At 37.0% G+C, this 21,071-nt stretch overlaps 1 protein-coding gene across 6 annotated transcripts in view; it reads left to right on the top strand.

The window, feature by feature from the left end:
• The window catches only part of LOC129574213 (zinc finger protein 2), a 130,014-nt gene that overhangs the window by 85,567 nt on the left and 23,376 nt on the right, over positions 1-21,071 (top strand). For 5 of the 6 annotated variants that reach the window (XM_055455859.1, XM_055455858.1, XM_055455860.1 and 2 more), the window contains 12 exons: positions 8,966-9,119; positions 9,360-9,747; positions 9,851-10,040; positions 10,140-10,222; positions 10,295-10,388; positions 10,480-10,735; positions 10,806-10,932; positions 11,032-11,213; positions 11,339-11,664; positions 11,808-11,951; positions 12,169-12,333; positions 12,480-13,833. In XM_055455859.1, coding sequence (XP_055311834.1) covers positions 8,966-9,119; positions 9,360-9,747; positions 9,851-10,040; positions 10,140-10,222; positions 10,295-10,388; positions 10,480-10,735; positions 10,806-10,932; positions 11,032-11,213; positions 11,339-11,664; positions 11,808-11,951; positions 12,169-12,333; positions 12,480-13,833 — 3,463 coding nt within the window. The remainder of the gene's footprint in view (positions 1-8,965; positions 9,120-9,359; positions 9,748-9,850; positions 10,041-10,139; positions 10,223-10,294; positions 10,389-10,479; positions 10,736-10,805; positions 10,933-11,031; positions 11,214-11,338; positions 11,665-11,807; positions 11,952-12,168; positions 12,334-12,479; positions 13,834-21,071) is intronic. The other variant, XM_055455863.1, reaches the window with a different exon arrangement.

Below are 21,071 nucleotides of genomic sequence, written 5' to 3'. Positions count from 1 at the left end.
ATGTTACACTTTAAAAAAATCTTTTTTGTTGTTACACTTTGAAAAAAATCGATTTTGTTGTTTCATTTCAATAAATTTTTTTATTTTTGTTTCACTTATATGTGTTGTGAATAGAAGTTGCGTTTTCATTCTCGGACATTCATCTAAAAAATATATTAAATTTTTAGAATAATTTTTTGTTCCAACATACAATAAATAAGATTGGTCTAATGAAAAACACCCGCCGATGGCTTAGTCATTAGAAAGACTAAAAGCGAAACCAAAGGTTTAGGTCGTAATGTGCCATTAATTCCCCACTGTATCATCAAGTCTGCTTGAAAACGCATCCAATTCTTTAGAAAAGTTGTGTAAAATGTTTTGCCGTAAATTCTTCGCCATTGTCATCAACTCGAAACTTCCTGCACGTCAATAGACGATCGAACCACGAAAATCTCCGACTAATCCTAAATTAAGACACTTAGCTGTGTTTCTACTTGACTCTTGACGAAGAGACGAAAGGAAAAAAAAACAAACAAAAAAATCACCTCCAATGACACATTTGTTCTCTATTCCTCCCTCGTTGTCGTCCTCTATGTACAAGCTGGTAAACAGTGGGACGAGTGTACGAACTTAATCACTTGAATTAATGATAACATCATAAGCGCTTCTGAAACTTTTCACGTCCGCTATATGCACAAGAGTGGCAAGTTCGAATTTGTGCTAACGAATAATCTTCGTGCTTAGTTTCCCAACGACTTTTAAGTCGATGCGAAGACGAAAAAAACACGATCGACGATTCAACGAAAACTGTGTAGCATCCGCACAAACTTTAATCTTCATTACGCGTTCAACAAAGGGAAAAACACGGGAAAATAAAAAAAACACTCTTACATGCTCTCGTTCTGCACACTTTCTGACCGTGCACTTATTGCTCGATGTTGATGACCGACATTGCTATTATCGTGTGTATGTGTGGCCCCACGATGCCAAAAAGAATGTATCTTCCGATAAGTGACGTAGCCAAGTGTGAGGTGTCCAATAAAAACGGAAAAAAAGTTTCTACGTTTGAAGGGAGAGCGATGGATTTACACACAGTTTCATTTGTTTTAGAGCATGAATCAACATCAAAGTTTAGTTTTGTTGCGTTCATTTGATTTCTATTCTATCGAAAATACATGTACCCAGCTTGAATTCCACCCGATAATACACCAAGAAGTATGTGGGAAATGAACATGTTTATAATTCCTGTTTACTTTTGGTGTTCATTTGTTACCGGTTGATCACCTCAAAGGTAAATTGAAACTCAAGCAGCTTAAATCTGATGCTATGGTGAAGTGGGCAATTATGAACCACCATTGCAATAACGAATGTGGCATTATTTCATCTGTTTAAAAAGTAAAATCTGAAATCTAAACATCCTTTTTAGAAAAGGTCAATTTGATGTAAACTATGAAAAAAATTGTATATAGTAGAGTTGAAGTCAATCAGTCGATTGTAATGAAAATGTCCATCACTCTGGTTTCATTGCAATGAAATCTCAGGTGGTAGACATGGACATTTCTCTTGCAATCTCCGCTTCACTGTTACTTTAAAAGAAAAATAGCAGAGAATTTCACGGCACGTTACGGTTTCAGAATGGGCGACAACAACGAAAAAAAAGATCGCAGAGTTACATTTCATGTAGTGCAAAAAAAAACCCGACAGTATACTATGACCCATTCAACGTGCACTTCCTTCGCACGTGTAACGGTTGCTAAATTGAGCAAATTTCTTGTTCCTTTTTACGGGGGCTTATTGAAAATCGGCTTGTCGAACCGAACGGTCAATGTGTGGCTGCGGTTGGTGATGGTGGTAGCAGCTATTTGCCCAAATGTTTGCGTTTTATTTATCCAGACACATTACCTTCCTTCTTGTATTTAGTGGCTGATGAAAGCCAACGATATGATAAACACAAGATTGCATCGCCCATACATCGTGATGAATGTGTTGCGCGCTTCGCACCCAATGCAATCCACACAAACCAAACATCATACATTCTAGTGTTATCCCGGTATATCAGACCCGGCAAAAATTCACGCCGCAAACGTGTAGTGAGAGAGAGAGAGCTTGTGTGTAGCACACAGTTCGAAGAACTATTTTATCATCAATAAAAGAAATATGCGCAGTATGTGTATTGAGTTGTTTTGTATCGTTGGAATGTATACAAACCGACACACTCTCTCTCTCTCTCTCTCACACACACACACATTCGTGTTTGCCACGGCCACAGTTCCCCGCTTCCATGGGATTGCTCCTTCTGTATGCACGTATTTTCATTATCTTGCAGTAAAAATACGCTCACATTTAATAATACCGTGTAATGATATAATTAAAAATACACCGAACAGAACAAATCTACGGCATATGCACGGGATATATCCGCAGCACACAACGTGTTATTTTATCCGTACGATTTGCTGATTAGATCACAGCAACTGCGTCTCTTTTTTCATCGTTGTATTCGCTGGTCGAGACCATCGTGTTGGTGCAATTTTGCTGTTCGTATCGCTAGCATCAATATTTGTTTACTTTTTGCATTTTCGGATATGTCTTCGAATTGCATGAATTCGGTCCGTTCGATCGATTGTTTCGGCTGCTTATTTTCATGTTTTTTATTTTTGCTTTTTTTTCGTTCTGTTTTTCTGGGGTGAAATTATAAAAAAAATGCAACGCATATGCAATTTTTGGGTGGATAAAGTTTGTGGGTATTTAACATGACATGGTAAAGGAAAAATACAACACATGGTATTTATTAGCAACACAGCAACTGTTAATAAAAAAACGACCAAACTGATCGAATCCTAATTAACCACAAGAAAGTGAAATTGGAACTGACTATAAGATATGATTATTTCGTTTTCTTCCTCTCCACCTCATACAAAATATCGGACACTTGGCCATCGAGTTGCACTCAAACACCTCAACTGTCTATGATGACGACGGCAAACAATGATGATGATGATGATGATGATGATGATGATGATGATGATGTTACGGAAATAAAAGCCACACGTTCGTTTACTCATCATAACTTGTAACCGTTTTTGTTTGTTTTCTCACTACTTGCACCACATGAAATGGTCCACAAACCATCATGTATCAATGATGTGCATTGAATATTTCGCATCGCAATACACCTAATCAAAAGCCACTTGTTGAATTGCATTTTTTCGGATGAATTCCTTACATGCTTTGTGTAGTTTACATTGCTGCTGTTGCTGCTGCTGCCCATCACCGACAATCAACTAGATTTCATGTTTATGCTTATCGTCCTTCATCGCAACGATAAAAAAAAACCTGATACGGACACATTCCGACACATTACAGCAAAAATTTATGATCAAAATAAACATTTCTATCGATAAATACGAACGGATATTTTGTACATATCTTTGTTTGCTCGCGTTATTCGCTCTTCTCCATAGACATCGTTCAATTCATTTAATAACTCGCAAAATCAATGGTCACCTCTTTCATCTGCTGTTGCAATGTTTTATTCTCAACGTGCAAGATAAACCTTGTCCGGTAACACATCTTCCATTTTTTTACGTTTGCATTTAATGCTTCTGGTTTCCATTTGAGCGTTGTCCGTCTTGATTACAATTAAACAAAACACAAAGAATAGACAGAGAGAGAGTAGGATAAAAAAAACGACTGAATCTGTCATCTGCTCAGTGTTATTTAGTGCTGTTTTTGTATCCATTGGAACAAAGTTATTGCTGTTCTTCGTGTCCATTTACCTTTTGTATGAATGTATGTATGTGACAATTTCTCACATGTTGCTAGCCTATGGATTCTTAGGTAATTGTGTGTGAAAAGTGTCTGCCACTCGCACAATTTAATGAAACGAAACATTTTACGATGCATAGATTTCGCAGGCACAACGACAAACGCCTCGGAGACAAAAGCTATAGAAAAACAATGCTAACGCAAAACAATGAGAAACATTTTTAAGTATACGTTTTACTTCTTGACGAAACCAGCATTTGGTATGATTCGAATTTTTCGCGACAGAAATAGGGACATTGTCACATAAACCATGCACAATATTCGACATATGCTACAGTCGTTCTATTCGATTGTGATTTTATGTGTGTGTGTGTGTTTGTGTGTATGTGTCTAGAAAACCATTTTTAATTATGATCCATTTCGATCTGGGTTAATGTATTTAGCATACCCTTATTTTTACCAATGCTACTGTCTATTATGTTCTTCGAAGAATCTCGTTTTGCTCGTTCTATGAGTTTCATTTAATTCCTTTTCATTTGCTTTAATTTTTCCATGTTGTATGTTCCATTTGTCAACTCTACTGTCTGTGGTCTGAAAATACATCGGACGCCTTAATAAATGGTTACATATTATACACATGCATGTATACACAACCATGGTTCTATTATTTTGGCTTGGATTACGTTTCTTAGCTCTTTTGACCCACTCTTTCTCTCTCTTGGTGTATCTGTATGAACGTGTTTACGATGCAAAGAAAACGTGCTATTGTTTTTCGATCGCGTTAAATGTACATGTTTATCGAATGAAAGGACATGCAGAAGAGAAAAAACGCCATACACACTCTTTTCATATGGTTATAATAGAAAACAATACAAGGAATTATGACGTTTTCACTCGAAACCAGCTCGAGACATTCATGCTTTTTAACATTGAATTTTCTCAGCTCGCCACGGTGTGTCTCAGCGCACACCATATCGTGGCAAAATATGGGTGTTTTGTCGTTGCCGCGCAACAAGCGCACACAATTTTCGAATTGCAAACGAAATGTATATAGGTTCGCATAAACACATACTGTGTTCCGCTCTCTCTCTCTCTCTATTTGTCTGTCCGTCTCTCTCTGTCTCATAAAGTCACAACCAAAGACATCCAAAAAGACATAAAACTATTTGAAATAAATCACGCTCGTACTGATGTTACACATATATGCAACGGCAGGCAGTGGGAATTTACAATAGGTCACGATTATCGGAGCAACAGACTGATGATGATGGCATACAAAAACAACAGCGCGAATTGTCGAACTACTCGGTATAGTTTGAGTCCACATCCGATTTGAAGATATTTATATGTATGCGCGCAATGATATTTCGTACAAGTTTCCATTTTGTCTGCTGTCTTGCTCTATCTTTTGATATTCAGTCGGCAATCGAGCGCTGTTCAGGAAAGTAAAGTTACATTGGTTAAACAAAAGTAAAGACAAAAATCGGTTAGCCGAAGAGAAAATCAAAATGCGCACAATAGTGCCCAAGAAAGGGCACGAAATGTCTGTAACAACAAATGTGTATGAGTGTGTATTGTGCTGTGCAAACCAATTTGATTGCGCGACGACCGTTTCTTCCACGGATATGTGTCTGGCGTGTGAATGCGTGTCAGTGTGTATTAATTATGAGCGTTCGTTGAGATTTTATGCGTGCCCCGTTGAAAACGAGAATGAATAATAACTCTTTCGACTGAATAATAACCGATTGCATGTATTACACTGAAGTGCGTACGCATTTGTTTGTCCGTTTAGGTCATTATATCATAGTGTGATGAGGACGATTAGATGATGATAGAATGCCCGAGCAAATGGGTGATACTTATTTAACGAACAAAACTATTCAATTAAAACATGATATTTTCCAACTTATGATACGAATGGCTTGCTACATATGCTTAAACGACTTTCAAAACGTTCTGGTGCACAAAGGCCGACTGACTGCATATATGTGTGTTGATATGGTACAACCCTTTTTTTTTGTTCCTACGCGCAGTAACAATAACCTCTAACAGCCCAAATGCACCCGACAACACAGGAGCAATGGAATAAACAAACATTGAGCAACAATTGCTTTGAGTCAGGATATACGGTTGCCGTAAAACGCCTATCAAGCAGACAGGCAAATTACGGTGATAGTACATCAAATAAGTGGCATATTTCATTCAAAACTGTTATTAAATGATATTTGACAGCAGACATTAAAAGGTGAAAGCAATTGTTCTTCCGCTGCGAAAATGCTTTTCGATCACAACCGAGCAATTAATTTCAGCCTTTGAAATTAATAAAAATGCGACTACGTGTTGGATCGAAGACACACAGTGTGTGTGTGTATGTGATTTGAGTCAAATCATTTGACCGCTTTTATTTTGGTGTTGTTTGCTTCCTTTTTTTCGTTTGGTGCCAAATGTTGTTGTTGAATTAGCAATTTTACGCAAGCATTCCACGGAATGAAATTCGATGCGGAATCATACAAGAGAATGGAAAAAAATTTCAACAGCTCAACTTGTTGATTGGATAGACAGCACGTAGAATCACGTAGCAATTGCCGCACGATTGAGGCGAGAATTGGGTACTGTTCTATCATTTGATTCCCATCCCAATTCCTTTACTACTTTCATTATTGGTATTTCTGTTTGTTACTGTGCCCTATTCTTGACGACAACGGCAACGATGACTCTTGACGATGACAATTTTATCGGTCGTTCTTGTGCCGTTGAACAACCATTTAATCGCTTGCTCGTTCTCTCCCGACCAAAATTTTCATGTTGATTAACCCCAAATGGAAAAACGGCGGTTGTTCAGTCAGTGGTGTGTCTATTCGTGACGTTTTTATGTACAGTCTTTTGTTAAGTTCCGGGGAATTCATGCACTTTAGTAGAACAACGGTGATCACAAATCTATCATGTCATACACACACACACACACACACATGTGTGTGTGTGTGTGTGTGTGTGTGTGATCAAATAATGGACACAATGATGAAAACCTGTTTCAAACCAGAAAACCCTTCGAATCGAACAGGATAGGCATGCAGTGGAAAAATAGGAAACTTCTCAGGAAAACAAAAAACTTCATATGGACAATGGTTGTAAGTGATTTAAAAAAAAACCAGAAGTTAAAAAACAATTGGTTGCCATAAAATCCAGCGAAAATCATCGCCATTGAATTGCAAAGGCACTAGAATCAAATGACTCTCCCATGCCATCGACTAAAAGCGATGAACAAACAATGGGAAGCATATGGTTTCAAGTCGGATGTGTGTGTGTGTGTGTGCTGTGTGTGTATGAGTAGGAACGTTTCGATGTCATCATCAAATGAAAAACGATTCCACATTTGTCGTTCGTCGCAGTCGGTTTTTTCGTTTCCGATTCGAAAGAAGCGGTTGAGTTGAAATTTTAATTGCACCTTTCAGTTGTTTGTTATATCGACTGTTATTATGTACGCTTCAAAATTCAACGTGAATATGATCCGATTGCGGAAAGTCCAAATGGTTAAAATGTTGTGCGATATAAATTTGTGACTGAGTTTAGCGAATAATTTTGTTAAATGGCATGCCATGTGAAATTATAGGTGGCAACTGGCGTGCAATCATATTACGGCCATTGTGATGCTGATGCCGATAGGGTTGTGTCGATATTGCGCTTAAGTTTGTAATCTTTCTTCAATATTTCCCTTTTTTCTCGCTTTTTCCGCTTTCCAAATCACTGAAAATCCACAGTTAATTCTAGAGACAGCGGGAAAATGTATCCTCCACAATAATCTAAATCATTGAGTAACAACCCCTCGCGGAAGAAATCAACACCGAACTGAATACACGTGAAACAATTTTTATCTTGCACTTTTTTTACTTAAAAGCCACCCAATTCACCCATTTCAGGCTAAAACCCGAAATGAAATGCAAACGAGAGCCCAAGTATCGAATACCCACCACAGATACACATATATAAATGGAAAGAGGAACAAGAAATAAATAAATAATAGAATCTGCGTTGAATTCCACAGTATTTTTTCAATTACTCGCTTTGTAGGAAAAGGCGAGGAGAAAAGCACTCCAATTGACATCACGCATACAAACAGTACCAATTAAATTTTTCTTCGTTTCTATGTTCAATTGCATTTTTTTGTGTATGTGTGATGCCGCACAAACACCGACTGTGCCTTCCTATCCATTCACCAATTTATATGCGCACTAACATTTAACTACTCAACTGCTCCGGATGGCGGTGGAACTGTTTCGTGAAGACGGCAACGTGTCTCGTATTATGTTCGGCATCAGTTGTGTGTGTTTACTTAGATTACATTTATTTCACACTTATTAGCACACGCTGGTCACATTAAATTGAGCTCCCGTAATTTTCAAATTACCAACCACTTCGGCATCGACGCATTTTTCTATCTTTTGAATTTTCCTACCGTCTTTTCGGTACAATTTTTTAAAGCATATCGTAAAGAGAAGAGAAGAAAAAAAAGATTGAAACACATTCTCATTTCGTCAACGTTGGCCATTGAACATTACACGAGGTATTATCGCACCCTCTTATTTTCTTCTTCAACATTAATTCAGTGTTGTACTTCTCTGTTTTTTTTTTGCAAGTAGCATTTATTCTCATTTTTTGTATGCGGTATTAGTGTGCGCGTGTTTGAGCTTGATATTTTCATAATTAAAAATTCATATAATTTATGCGTACAGCAAAAAAACGCGACTGAATATGCAAACAAAAAAATTGCCTGGATGCTCGGTATTTCTAGGGAATATGACAATGGCAAGACATTAACCCAGGAATTGGTTCCATTTCCATCATATTCAAGATTATCAATTGTACGAAGCGTTCGCACCAAAGGTGCTTTACACAATATATCGAGGCACTTTCTTCGGATATTCGCTTAAAACCGACCAAATTGAATAAAGCAATAAATTGCAATAAGAGTCTAACACATCATTTATATTAATAATATATGAATTATAATCATTTTCCATTAAACATTTTTTCTCTCGCTTGTATTTTTCTTCCTTTCTTTTCCTTTCGCTTGTTCGATCTCCCGCCCATTTCTTTTGTGCGCTGCAACTGATTTCGTTATCGCTCTTACATACTTATGTGTTCCGTGTGCGCGCGCTCGCCTGCTCGTCGTGGTGATATCACACAATGATCGTTTGTCTTGTCACCGGGGATCCAATAGGAATTCGATTCAGACGATGCGTCCCCATTATCTTGTTCGGACGTCGAAAGTTTTCAAGGTAAAATCGTTTACAATCCGGATGGCAGTGCATATATAATTGATTCAGAAAACGAATCCTTGTCAAATATTTCATCGGCCGACAATTGTGCATCAGGTATGTATCTATAGAAATATTGCATGCATTTATCGCTAAGTGGATTTTGAAATTAATTACATTTCATTCGCAATCCAATTAATTGTCTGAGACGGTTTTTTTCGGCAATAAATATTCATGCGCTTGGTGTAGCAAATATCAAATGGTCATTAATGATTAATTTGTTGTTTTTTTTTCCTCTTCATTGATCGGTTGAAACTTAATTATAATGGGATTTCGATTGTCTATCTCTTTTTACAGAAGGTATTCATTTGCCAGTGACGCCAAATAATCCAAAAATTCATTCCTTTCGTGTTGTATCAGCAAGTGATGCTCAATGTATATTACCATCGAATGTTAATACAGACAGCAAGGTAACGACGCTCAGTAGTGGTCCATCGGCTGGCAACAATTTGGATACGAAGACATCATTAGCGGCCAAAATTACGAAACCAATACTTATGTGTTTTATATGTAAATTAAGCTTTGGAAATACGAAATCGTTTGGTTTGCATGCAAATACCGAGCACACACTAAATTTACAAGAAAACGAAAAGAATTTACTAAACCGAGAGTATTCGAGTGCCATTATACAACGGAACATTGACGAAAAGCCTCAAATCTCGTTCTTGCAACCGCTTGGATCAACGTACGTGTGACCAATCCAATTTTGCTCGAAAATTCGGGAAAGAGAAAAAAGATCATTGGAACTAACGTTGTTTTTCTTTTTCTCTTCAAATTAAATTCAATAGACAACCACAAAAAGATTCACAATCTAAGTCTCTTACGATCAACAGTGATGCAGATGATTTAAGTGCCCAACATCTGCATCATTCGGCCGATCTAATAGACGAACGGAAGCTACGACGAAACAATCTCTCCGATAGTACTGAACTCTCCTCATCAGTTGAATCACTAACTGAAGATCAGCAAAAGCAACACGTAAGTAATTTGTTTAAAAAAAAATTTGATTCGAAACCGAAACCTAGTAAACGAAACATTTGACAAAGACAATAATTTCAAATAATCTGTTGACCATAGCCCCAACTCACTTCATCACCGTTGATTACACCTCATTCGCAATCTCAATCGCGACAATTATTTGACGATTCACCACTGAAATCGTAAGTTCTTATCGGCCCATTGTCTGCGACTTTCGACACATCTTGACATACATTTGATTTTTTTTTGTGCAGAAATAATAACAGTTTGGTTGGGATGTCAGTATCAACAGCCAGTGCAGCCAGTAAAACGCTGAATGATCTAATTAGTCAACAACAGCAACAACAGGTAAATATTGAACTTAACAAAAAAAAATTTCGTCTCGAGTCCCGAAAATATGAATGGTGAAAAAATGTGCATTATTTTTTATTTGCTTCAGCGACAGCTTACCTCATCGTTGCTTGCTCCATTTCTTCAGCAGCAGCAACTGAACCAACTTCGACAGGCTGCCCAAACGGGTTGTCTGGAACACCCTAACGGAAAAGGTGTCGACTGTAAGACTTGTGAATTGTTGGAGTGTAGTTTTTATGGAATTGGAACTGATAGCATAAGATTGCCAAGAACTCCAAGCAAATCGCCGAACGGCAATGGAAACATCACCGATTTTTCGCAACAAGCTCAAAAACGCGAACCAGGTAAGATACTACTCGTAGTTGTAGTTGGTGAATTATTAGTATTTATCGACCGATTGCCTTAATCCCACAGCTTCTACTTCATCACCTGACACATTACCATTAACCATATCACCAACAAGTCAACCAGCACCCAGTTTTACTATTGGTGCATGCCCTGAACACGTAAACGGAAGACCATTCGGTGTCGATTGTTCGAGGTAAGTTTTGGTCCTATGATTTTGAATTCCATAAATTTTTTCCCAATATGAATACATCTCTGACGGCATAAATTAACCATGTTTTACAAATTCTTGTAGATGTGAGCTTATTTTGAATTCGGCCCGATTGAACACCGGTGCGCAAATATCGACGCGAAATTCTTGCAAGACACTGAAATGCCCTCAGTGTAATTGGCATTACAAATATCAAGAGACACTGGAAATTCATATGCGTGAAAAGCATCCAGACGGTGAAAGTGCTTGTGGATATTGTTTAGCAGGTACGTTTCAGTAGTCTAATACAGTCTCTTTCTAATAATTTCCTTTAAAAAGATCCTTACAACAATATTTCATATTTACCAATGTATCATTTGTATTTGTGTGTTTGTGTGTGTTTGAAAATTAGGCCAGCAACATCCACGTTTAGCACGCGGCGAATCTTATACTTGCGGCTACAAACCTTACCGTTGTGATATCTGTAACTATTCGACGACAACGAAAGGCAATTTGTCGATCCATATGCAAAGTGATAAGCACTTGAACAACATGCAAGAATTGAGTAATTCACAAAATTTAAACAATAACTCGTCACTGAGTGCGACCGTTCCAAGTGGAACGGCCAATTCAAGTGCTGGTGATATTCGTGATAGTCCAAAAATTGTATTGCCAAACTTGCAACCACAACAAAATCAACAAACTCAACAGCAAACACAGCAACAGCAACAGGCTCAGGTAGGCAAATAAATCTATAGTATTTAAATGATAATTTATTGCTCTAGTCACCCCCGCATCCAAAAAAACAACCGTATCAACACCAATTTAAAATCAATGAACGTTTCTAATTCGATGATTCGAACTTGTTTGCTTATTTGCAGCAACAACAGTTGGCTGCAGCTCAAAATCTGTCCAATTCAAATAAGCCAAAAGCATCGTTCCGCTGCGGCGTTTGTTCATATGAAACAAGCGTTGCGCGGAATTTGCGAATCCATTGGACTAGCGAAAAGCATACACACAATATGGTGAGTGTTGTGTTTCATGATCTGTGAATTCTCTCTGTCTGTGTGCTTCTTTTTCTTCTGTTTTATTTTTACAATCTCTCTCTCCCTCTCCGACTCTGACTCTGACTCTCTGTCTCGTCTGCAAACAAATGACATGAATTGGATTTGAATTAGTATTAGCAATAGAGTTTCTCGCGTGAATTATACAATTTGCATTGTTGAATGTTTCAATTTTCAGGCTGTTTTGGAGAACAACATCAAACATTTACAAGCGTTGGGTTTCTTGCAACAGCAAAGCCAAGCGGCCGCTGGACTATCAACAGGATTACCACAACTACCCGCATTACCATCCCTTACGTTGCAGCAACAGCAACAGCAGCAACAACAACAGCAACAGCAGCAGGTAATTAGTATTAATTATAACTTACAACTGGTCAAATAGTCGGTAACCAGTCTAACTCACTTTTGCCGTAGTTGAAGAACTATCCTCACAACAATCTAAAATGAAAGCCTTTCAACCTAAGCAAAACCCATTTCTATCTTTCACAGCAGCAACATTTGGCTGTCGCACAGAATCTAAGTAATTTATCGAATATGCAGTCATTTTTACCAGAAGCGGCTTTGGCCGATTTAGCATACAATCAGGCACTTGTATTTCAATTGCTGCATCGAAATCCATCGGCGACAGCATTGACTGCTGCTCAAAATCCATTAGTCAATGCAAATGCCAGTGCGGCAAATGCAAGCACACCACTTTTAAATCCGAATGGTAACGGAATCTCTCCCGTTCCCGGAGCAAACAGTTCCAATGCATCGGGTGCCGTTTCAACGGCCGGTCTTGAGACCGATTTCGGCTTGAACCCTGACTCGTTTGAGCCACCGATCGAAACGGACTTGTATCCCACAACTTTATACAGTTGTCTCATATGCGCCAATTTCAATACCAATCAAATCGAAGAGCTCAACCAACATTTACTGATCGATCGATCGCGCACATCGGCCGCACAAAATCAACAGGATGTAATGGCCATTTTCAACAATAATTATATATGTCGTCTGTGCAATTACAAGACTACACTCAAGGCAAATTTCCAATTGCACAGCAAAACCGATAAACACATACAAAAACTTAACTATATCAATCATATCAAGGAGGGTGGTGCAAGTAACGAGTACAAACTAAAATTTAACAGTAACAATACAGTGCAGTTGAAGTGTAATTGTTGTGATTATTACACGAATTCAATTCAAAAATTGAATTTACACTCACAAAATATGCGACACGAGAGTATGAAGATCATTTTCACCCATTTGGTGTCAACGATGGCAACAATGCCCGCATTGTTGAATGACATCGATGCCAAAGTGGCTGACACACCGAAAAATCTCACAAACGAATCCAAATCCGACACGAATGCATTCGATTCCGTCGAAAAATCGAATGAATCATCGGAAAATGCCGAGATTGGCGAGACAACGACGATAAATTCCGATCACAACGACGGCGAAACACCGAACGATGGAAAAGAAAATGCAACAAATCAAACGATCAGTGTAAAAAGTGCAGAAGAAATCAATGATACGGCCAAAGATAGTACGACGGGAACGTCGGCGATCAGTGTCAAAAGTACTGACGATTTAATCGATACGTCTACCAAAGAAAATACCGATAATAACAACAGTGCGTCGCAAACACAATCATCGACCAACATCAGTAGCGACAATAACAACAAAGTAATCATGTGTCAATTGTGCAACTACAAAGCAAGCCACATTTTGGGAATGGTGCAGCATGTGAAAAGTTTCCAGCACATGCAAATCGAGCATTTGATCTGTATGCAACGAGCAAAGGAAAATTTGGACTCATTGGAACTAACGGATGTGTTTACAATCACAGAATCTGGTAAGTAGAGATCTCTACACTCTTATTGTTAACCGGCACTGTATGTGTGTCCATATTTTTATTCCATAACTCCTTTCGGTGATAATGATGTCGAGGTCTCAATTCACCTTATGTTACAACTACGTTCACGCAACTTCCATCTATGATAAACTCACAAGCAAGTATGAAACTCATTGGTACATTCATTCGTACGCAGTGCAAATGTTCAAGATCTTGCTCTTTCTCTTTCTCGATTGTTGACTAACCAAACATATTATTTTAATATGGTGCTGTTTTTTTTTGGTAAAACAAAAATTCAAATTAAACCCATTCGCACATTTTACTGAACGACAGAGTTGAAAGCTGTCCATTTTTTAGGGCAACAACAAGAGAAACAACAGCAACGATAACAGTAAATTAACAATAAATATGTAATTCGAAAGACTGATTCCATACTCTCTATACACACAATTTTATTTCTATCCAATAATTTTTTCGACGAGAGAAAACAACTTTGTGGTTAAAAAAATGCGTTTCGTGTGATGAAAAACCACAAAAAATATGTTACGTTCGTTCGTTGGCATTGTTGCCATTTTACATTTTGGTTAGTTTATAAATGAATAAACTCAAAAAAAGAAGGAAAAAAATAGCTCGGTTTCAGGGAAATTAACTATATTTTTATATACAATGTGTAACTTGAGTGGTGTTTCCACCTTTGCGTCAATTATTTTAAATAATGGAATAAAATGTATGCTCTCGCTCGGCGTGTAGTAGTTCACGGTGTACTCGTGATAAAAGTCCAATACGATCGTATACATTGCAACGCGTACATGAGATTATGTTTTCATTCAGTCAGCTCTTTCTCTCGCTCTCTGTCGATGCTGATGCTGATGCTGATCCGATCTGTATTATATCATTACATTCAATTTATTTTAATTCTCAAGACATTTCCATTTCAGTTTGGATTGGTTCGATTTGGTTTGAATTGTTTCGCGCGTCTCTTCACTCTTTTTCTCGTATTTTGTGAGCTAGTTTATAATTTTTATTGAGATTGATTTTGATTTGCGTATCAAACTGTAACGAAGTCAAGCATAAATAAATTTATATTGTTCGCTCCGGTGTTCATATATTAGTGAGTGTCTCTACACGTTCCATCGGGTCTGACGATCAAACAGAATAAAAATCCACACGAGAGAGAGAGAAGAAAAACTCATTTTAATAATTGTAATAATCTTCATTGGCTCCTGATTTCGTGTTTCTTCTTGTTGCCTTCTATTTTTTGTATTTCTCATGTTGTTTATTCCAACCGATTTCGGCCTCGTAATTGTTGGCCATTCAATGAAATAATCTCATGCTCAGTACGTGAGTACGATCCATTATAATTAGAAGCACGGGAAAAGACGAATTTTTTTTCTTCTTCTTTTCTTTTCAAGCAAAAACTTGGGGAAAATGAATGCTTTTTTGGTTTGATTAACCCAAATCGTCCCCGTGTTACAGATATGTAATGAACATGTATCGATCGGTAACGAATATTCCAGAATGTTGATAACAGACAAAAACATCAAAACACCCACGATATGTAACAATTTTTGTTCCATTGTATCCAGCTCCTATATGTGACGTATATGTTTCGACCCGGATTCTTTCGACATATTTTTGTTCAAGAGCCCTGACTTACGTTTGGTGGTAGAAAAATAAATGAAAAAAGGTGTGGGGCAAATTGGGTTAAAAACGAATATCTTACGCATACCGGAATCAACTCAATTGGATCCATATTTAATGAGTGTGGATGAGAGCCAAAAAAAATCAAAATTCGGCGAGAATGAGAATGAGAATGGGAACAAACATGAAGTAATAATGAAGAAAAAAAAATAAAAAAGCAATATGTTAAAATTTCAAATCAATCACATGAATCATCGTCGCCTATCGAACCGTAAATTTTCGTGATTCCGAACACTATGAATTATTTAGTATAGATCGGAAAGATGTAGTGAGCCATGTATTGAGCATTTATTATTTCGTGGACAACGGCAGTTGAAATACATCTTTTATTGAGAAAAAAAACCTCTTAATTTCGTTGGATTTTCCCTGAAGTGACAAATTCACATACTCGAAAAATTTCACACACTTGGGATTTGAACGGCCAAACTAATTCTCCCATAAATTTATCCAAAAATTAAAGTTATTTCTCTTTCTGACTGCTGATTACAAAGCATTTACTGTGATATTTATCAATCTGAAAAATAGAGAATGAAAAATTTCAACGATGAGAACAACTGGAGAAAAACATTACAATCGATGATTGCATTATCGCTCGCGGAGAAAAAGCAGATAATCCAAAGCATTTACTCCATCTATTACAAAAGTCAATCCTAGAAAAATGCATCAAACCATCCATCAATTGCCGTTGAAATTATATAGTAGATATTGGTTAATTGTGCGATACTCATCGCCGATGGAAATCAAATTGCAAACTAGAATTTGCGATTACACTCAAATGATAGAGATTGATTTGCGTTTGTTCACATTTCGCCGCAGCATTTTTTCTTGCTGCATACTAACTTCATTGTACCGTTGCTATTTTCTTTCCATCGTTTCGGAAAACTTATATTGTTGTGATTTTTTTTCTTCAATCAAGCAAAATGCACAAAAAAATGCAACAAGAGCGAAAATCCAGAGAAAAATTGTAATTGTTCTCATCGATTGTGGGTGAGTGAGTATACGATTTACAATTGACTGGAATCGACTGATTCAGTTCAAACGAAGAATGCTGCTGATGTGGTTTATCTGTTTATTCACCTTTTTGGGGCCATTCCGCAATGTCTCTGAGTTCTGAACGCGACGAATTAATGAAGTTCAGCTCATACACACGAACAAATCATAACAATGATGGAAACAAAGTAACAGCAACGGCAAATAACAAAAAAAAAACAGATATTTAAAAGAATTCCGATCGTGCTTTTGAAGACGAATGGAGAAACAACAACAAAAAAAAAACGTCATGAAGTGAAACAAAAAAGTGTACGAAGCCGAAATTGCCCCAAAGTCAGAAACAGAACAAAGCAAGACAGAAAGGGAGAGAGAGAACAACTCACACTAATAATGATAACAACGGAATAAATCTGATCAGAATTAGCGATTCCACTTCACTAATATTTTAATTCATTCCTTCAATCGCTGATATCGTCACTGACGGCGTGTTTTGTGATGTGATGCGCATTTATAAGAAGTGAGAGCACACCTAATTCGGTTACTTATTGTTATAGACGATATTTTTTCGTGCTTTCATTTTTCATCTCATTCCTTTCACGTTCTCTCTCGCCACTCCACCGATTTCTCTTCAGCTATATTGCATCTCCGGCGCTGCGAACAGCGAACGTGTATGTTTGTGATACGGAGCACGGTGTTATTGCATTTTCGCAGTTATTATATTTTCATTATTACATATTATTATTTTGGATTGGATTTATGTGTGTATCGCTTATATTTTCTCGTTGTTTTTTCTCTTCTGTTGCTTAATGCTATTACGTTATCTGTGAGAATTGGTGCTTTATCCCGCTGTTCTGTACATCACCGCGAGATCACGTTGTTTTTAGTGCGAACAGGCTATTTGGTGCAAACAGAAAAACGCCAACGACGGAAAGGTGAAAGAAAAGGAACTCGAAACACACACACATACACATACAAACTCGGTTTTATCCTCTCTCTTTCCCGTGCGCACCAGCGCTAGCGCTTTGTACAACAATTGATCGCACACAATGCTCGTGGGTTGTGTTCGGTGTCTTGCCATTTCTTAATTTACTCGTGCAAAGAAAAGAGCCGCAGTGATGCGATGCCAGCAAATATTATCATCGAACAACAGTTTTTTTTTCTCCTTCGTTCTGTTTGTTTTTTCCGAATGATAAAATTTCAATTAAAATGCGATGAATTTTTGTCGTTGCACCTCAAAGTTTTTCCTTTTTCCTATGTGCCATATATGACAGCTGATGCACAAATAATTAAAATGCATTCTATAAGAATTTATGCTTGGGAAAAGAGCGGACAGCAAGTCGTCTCGTAAATCGATAGTGGGGAAAAATCACGGCGGAAGATTGAAAAGACTCAAGGCGACTAGAATGAAAAAAAAGAAACAAAAATTTAATTCATCAAATCATAATTGGTTGCCGTAAGCAGCATACATTTTTGTCTATAGATATAACATATATGCATGCTGTAAGATGTTCCCGCCCGTATTTTCTTTTGTTCTAGTCTCTTATGGATTATCATGAAAGACGAGGATATTTATGACGAATTAATTTCACTTTTCGGCATGTACAAGCGTTAAATCATAATAAAAAAAAATCGAAGCATTTTATTTTTGCTTCCAAAACGAAAAAAAAACATGAATGTGGTCGAAAAAAGTTTTTATTTCCTTGTTTCGATGGGAGACCAATTAAAGTGCAATATTTTTAGAAGATTATACAATCTACATCGAAATGTATAACAAATGGTTTACAATACTGAATGTGTAATTATATCGTATCGCTGAGTAAAATCTCACGAGCATGTGCGCGAATCAAGCACAAAATTATAGCAATCGAAACAAATAAATGCCATCGGACGAATGATGAATTAAAAATCATAGTATCATTTTTTTATATGCAGAAATGCTGCCTCGTCTTCTCTCTCGTTTTTCCATTTTTTTTTTTGGTTATATTTTCGATGGTGGATGTCAGCACTGCATTTTAAACAGCTATGTGTCACGAAGCATTACAGAAAAAAAGTGCTTTGTTACGTAGAAATATGATAAAAATATAATTAAAAGGCAGACAAGTGGAAGATGACGCTAGCATACCGAGAAAAGCGTAGAAGGTAGGGCGAGCGAACGAATGCCAGAACCTTGTTCAAATTATACCCGATATATATATATATATATAATTTTATGCTTTGTGAAGTGCTTTTAAGCATTAACTATCCTAATTTCACGTTATGTGCTCTTTCATCTACTGCCATCCATCTGCATATTTAACATATTTAAATGGTGTACTACGGTATATTGGATAGCTATGGATTGTGTCCATCTTTTTAAATTAAAATCATCGATTTTGTGGAAAATCTGTTAGTCTACTAATTTTTCGCTCAATCAAAAATTTCGATGTTGAAATCAATAATCGACCTTAATTTAATTAAAGGCTTCTAAATGTCAGCTTCAGCATTCTCGGCAGAACGTATGAAACCAAAGAAGTATATGTACATATGTATTTTTTTTCTTCAATCCAGCTTGTCTGTGATGGTCGTTTCACATGCATTTTTGGTTGCAAAATTATAATTTACGCTTTCAATTCCGATTCCACCAACGTTCATTGGCCCTTCGATCATAAACGTATTACGCAGCTTTACTGTGTGAGTAAATTTGTTTTGTGTTCTTTTTTGTTCATCATTGGTTGTCGATTTCATTCGGTTGCGCTCAATATTACGAGCTATCCATCTTTTGGGTGAGCAAATTTCCATATATCTCCTCATATTTGCAGCAATTTAATATTGTTCACGGACCAAAGCACTAGATATTTTGCACGATGTATACGATGGCGACTTCGTTGAGCGCGCGCGAACAGCACAAGGATATGACTATAATTTGCGAAGGCGGCTACATTGCCTCAAGTTATTTATTAATGACCAGACAATTTACATACCAATCTTCGAACGCGGCCAACAAAAAAAAATAGCAGCAACTGTGAAAGCACCCCGATGAAAAAAGAAATTAAAAGTTTAAAAGAGAGGAAAAAATGAGAAAAATATCCGCAATCATAGCGATGGATGGCGAAAGAGAGAGGCAAGCACAACATTGGGAGCAGCATTCGTAAGAACTGTAAAAACTTACAAGTCAACCAAACATCACAAAGCCGAACAATCGCGAATTTTCTCTCGTACTCTGCAAGTAGACAGAGCTAAGCTATATAAATTCAGTGAGACACATTCCGATGTGTAAATGGAGACGATAAAATCTAGAGCCATTGTGCGAATAACACACACACACACACACACAGATATACAAAAACACTTCGCGGATAAGCCAATGCCAATATGGAACTGATCGAAGCAAGAGGCGAACTATGGCGAAGAAATTAAAGCGATGATATTAAATCAACGACCAAAGCTGTCAGTGCAGTTGCGAACGTTGAAGCAAAACAAAAATCTTTTCAAATATAGAGAGAGCGCTCACACTGAAATATATATATATGTATATATATGAAGAAAAAGGAAGAAAAAGGCCAGCTAAAAATTTATATTTATATCATATATTCTCGCTTTAATAGCAAGTCGTCTTAATATGATCAGCAGTCTATCGTACGACCCAAATGCACGTTGAATTATCAACGTATAACATTGGAAGAGATGCATTTGCTATGAAGCAAAAAAAGGTTATTGATTAGTGTGTAGAGACGTGACTATCCACCAACTAGTTCGGCTATTTTCGAGTGCTTGTTCAGACTTTATCGAAATTGTTCTTTAAGTCGTGCTTTATAGAGTTCTCCGTTTGTATATGGGCTGGAATTCAATTTCGATTCAATATATGTACATTCTAATTGATATTCAATCACATAGGTGATAAATATCTCATCAAAAATTATTTCATTTCCTTGAACGAATTGATTGGTATTAGATTGACGATTTTCGGACTGGCACATAGTATGTACGTCATTTGTTCAAGTGTTTTCCAAAAAAAAAAAAACGAGCCGAGGTTGGCCGAAAAGAATTTAATAAGTAATAATCAAATCTAAATGTTCGAAGCGATTTTACTAAATTTTTTTATATATTGGACACTACTGACGAAAAAAATATCACATTTTAGTTAAATGACCGAGATCTATTAACCGCATAAAAAGTACTATTCTAATTGACGGTCTTTGTAGTTGGAGACGGTTGTACACACATATTTGCGTTGTGTTTATTTGAGTTACAAAGTCAATAACAATGATTGTGCGACAAACACGAATGACGTTGACAATAAACCGCATCAACCTGAAGATAAACGCTCAAGAATGACGGAAACTAGAGAGAGACGAAATGAATGCGACCACGTTTGAATTATTTTGATTTCAAGGCGTACACTAAATGTGTGATATTTTCGATTTTCTTTTCTTCATATATACTTATTAATATGTGAATTTAAATGTACCGAGCGTAATTAATGTAGGGAATGATATGGCTGAGTGATTTTGTGTGTTTGGTAAATAAATTCACATTCGTACACCGATACGCACACGAACTCGTCATGT

The sequence above is a fragment of the Sitodiplosis mosellana genome, unplaced genomic scaffold (assembly GCF_009176505.1).
Source record: "Sitodiplosis mosellana isolate CC-2019 unplaced genomic scaffold, AAFC_SMos_1.0 Smas_scaffold_6150, whole genome shotgun sequence".
Lineage (NCBI taxonomy): Eukaryota > Metazoa > Arthropoda > Insecta > Diptera > Cecidomyiidae > Sitodiplosis > Sitodiplosis mosellana.
This window is presented reverse-complemented; position numbering and strand designations above follow the sequence as displayed.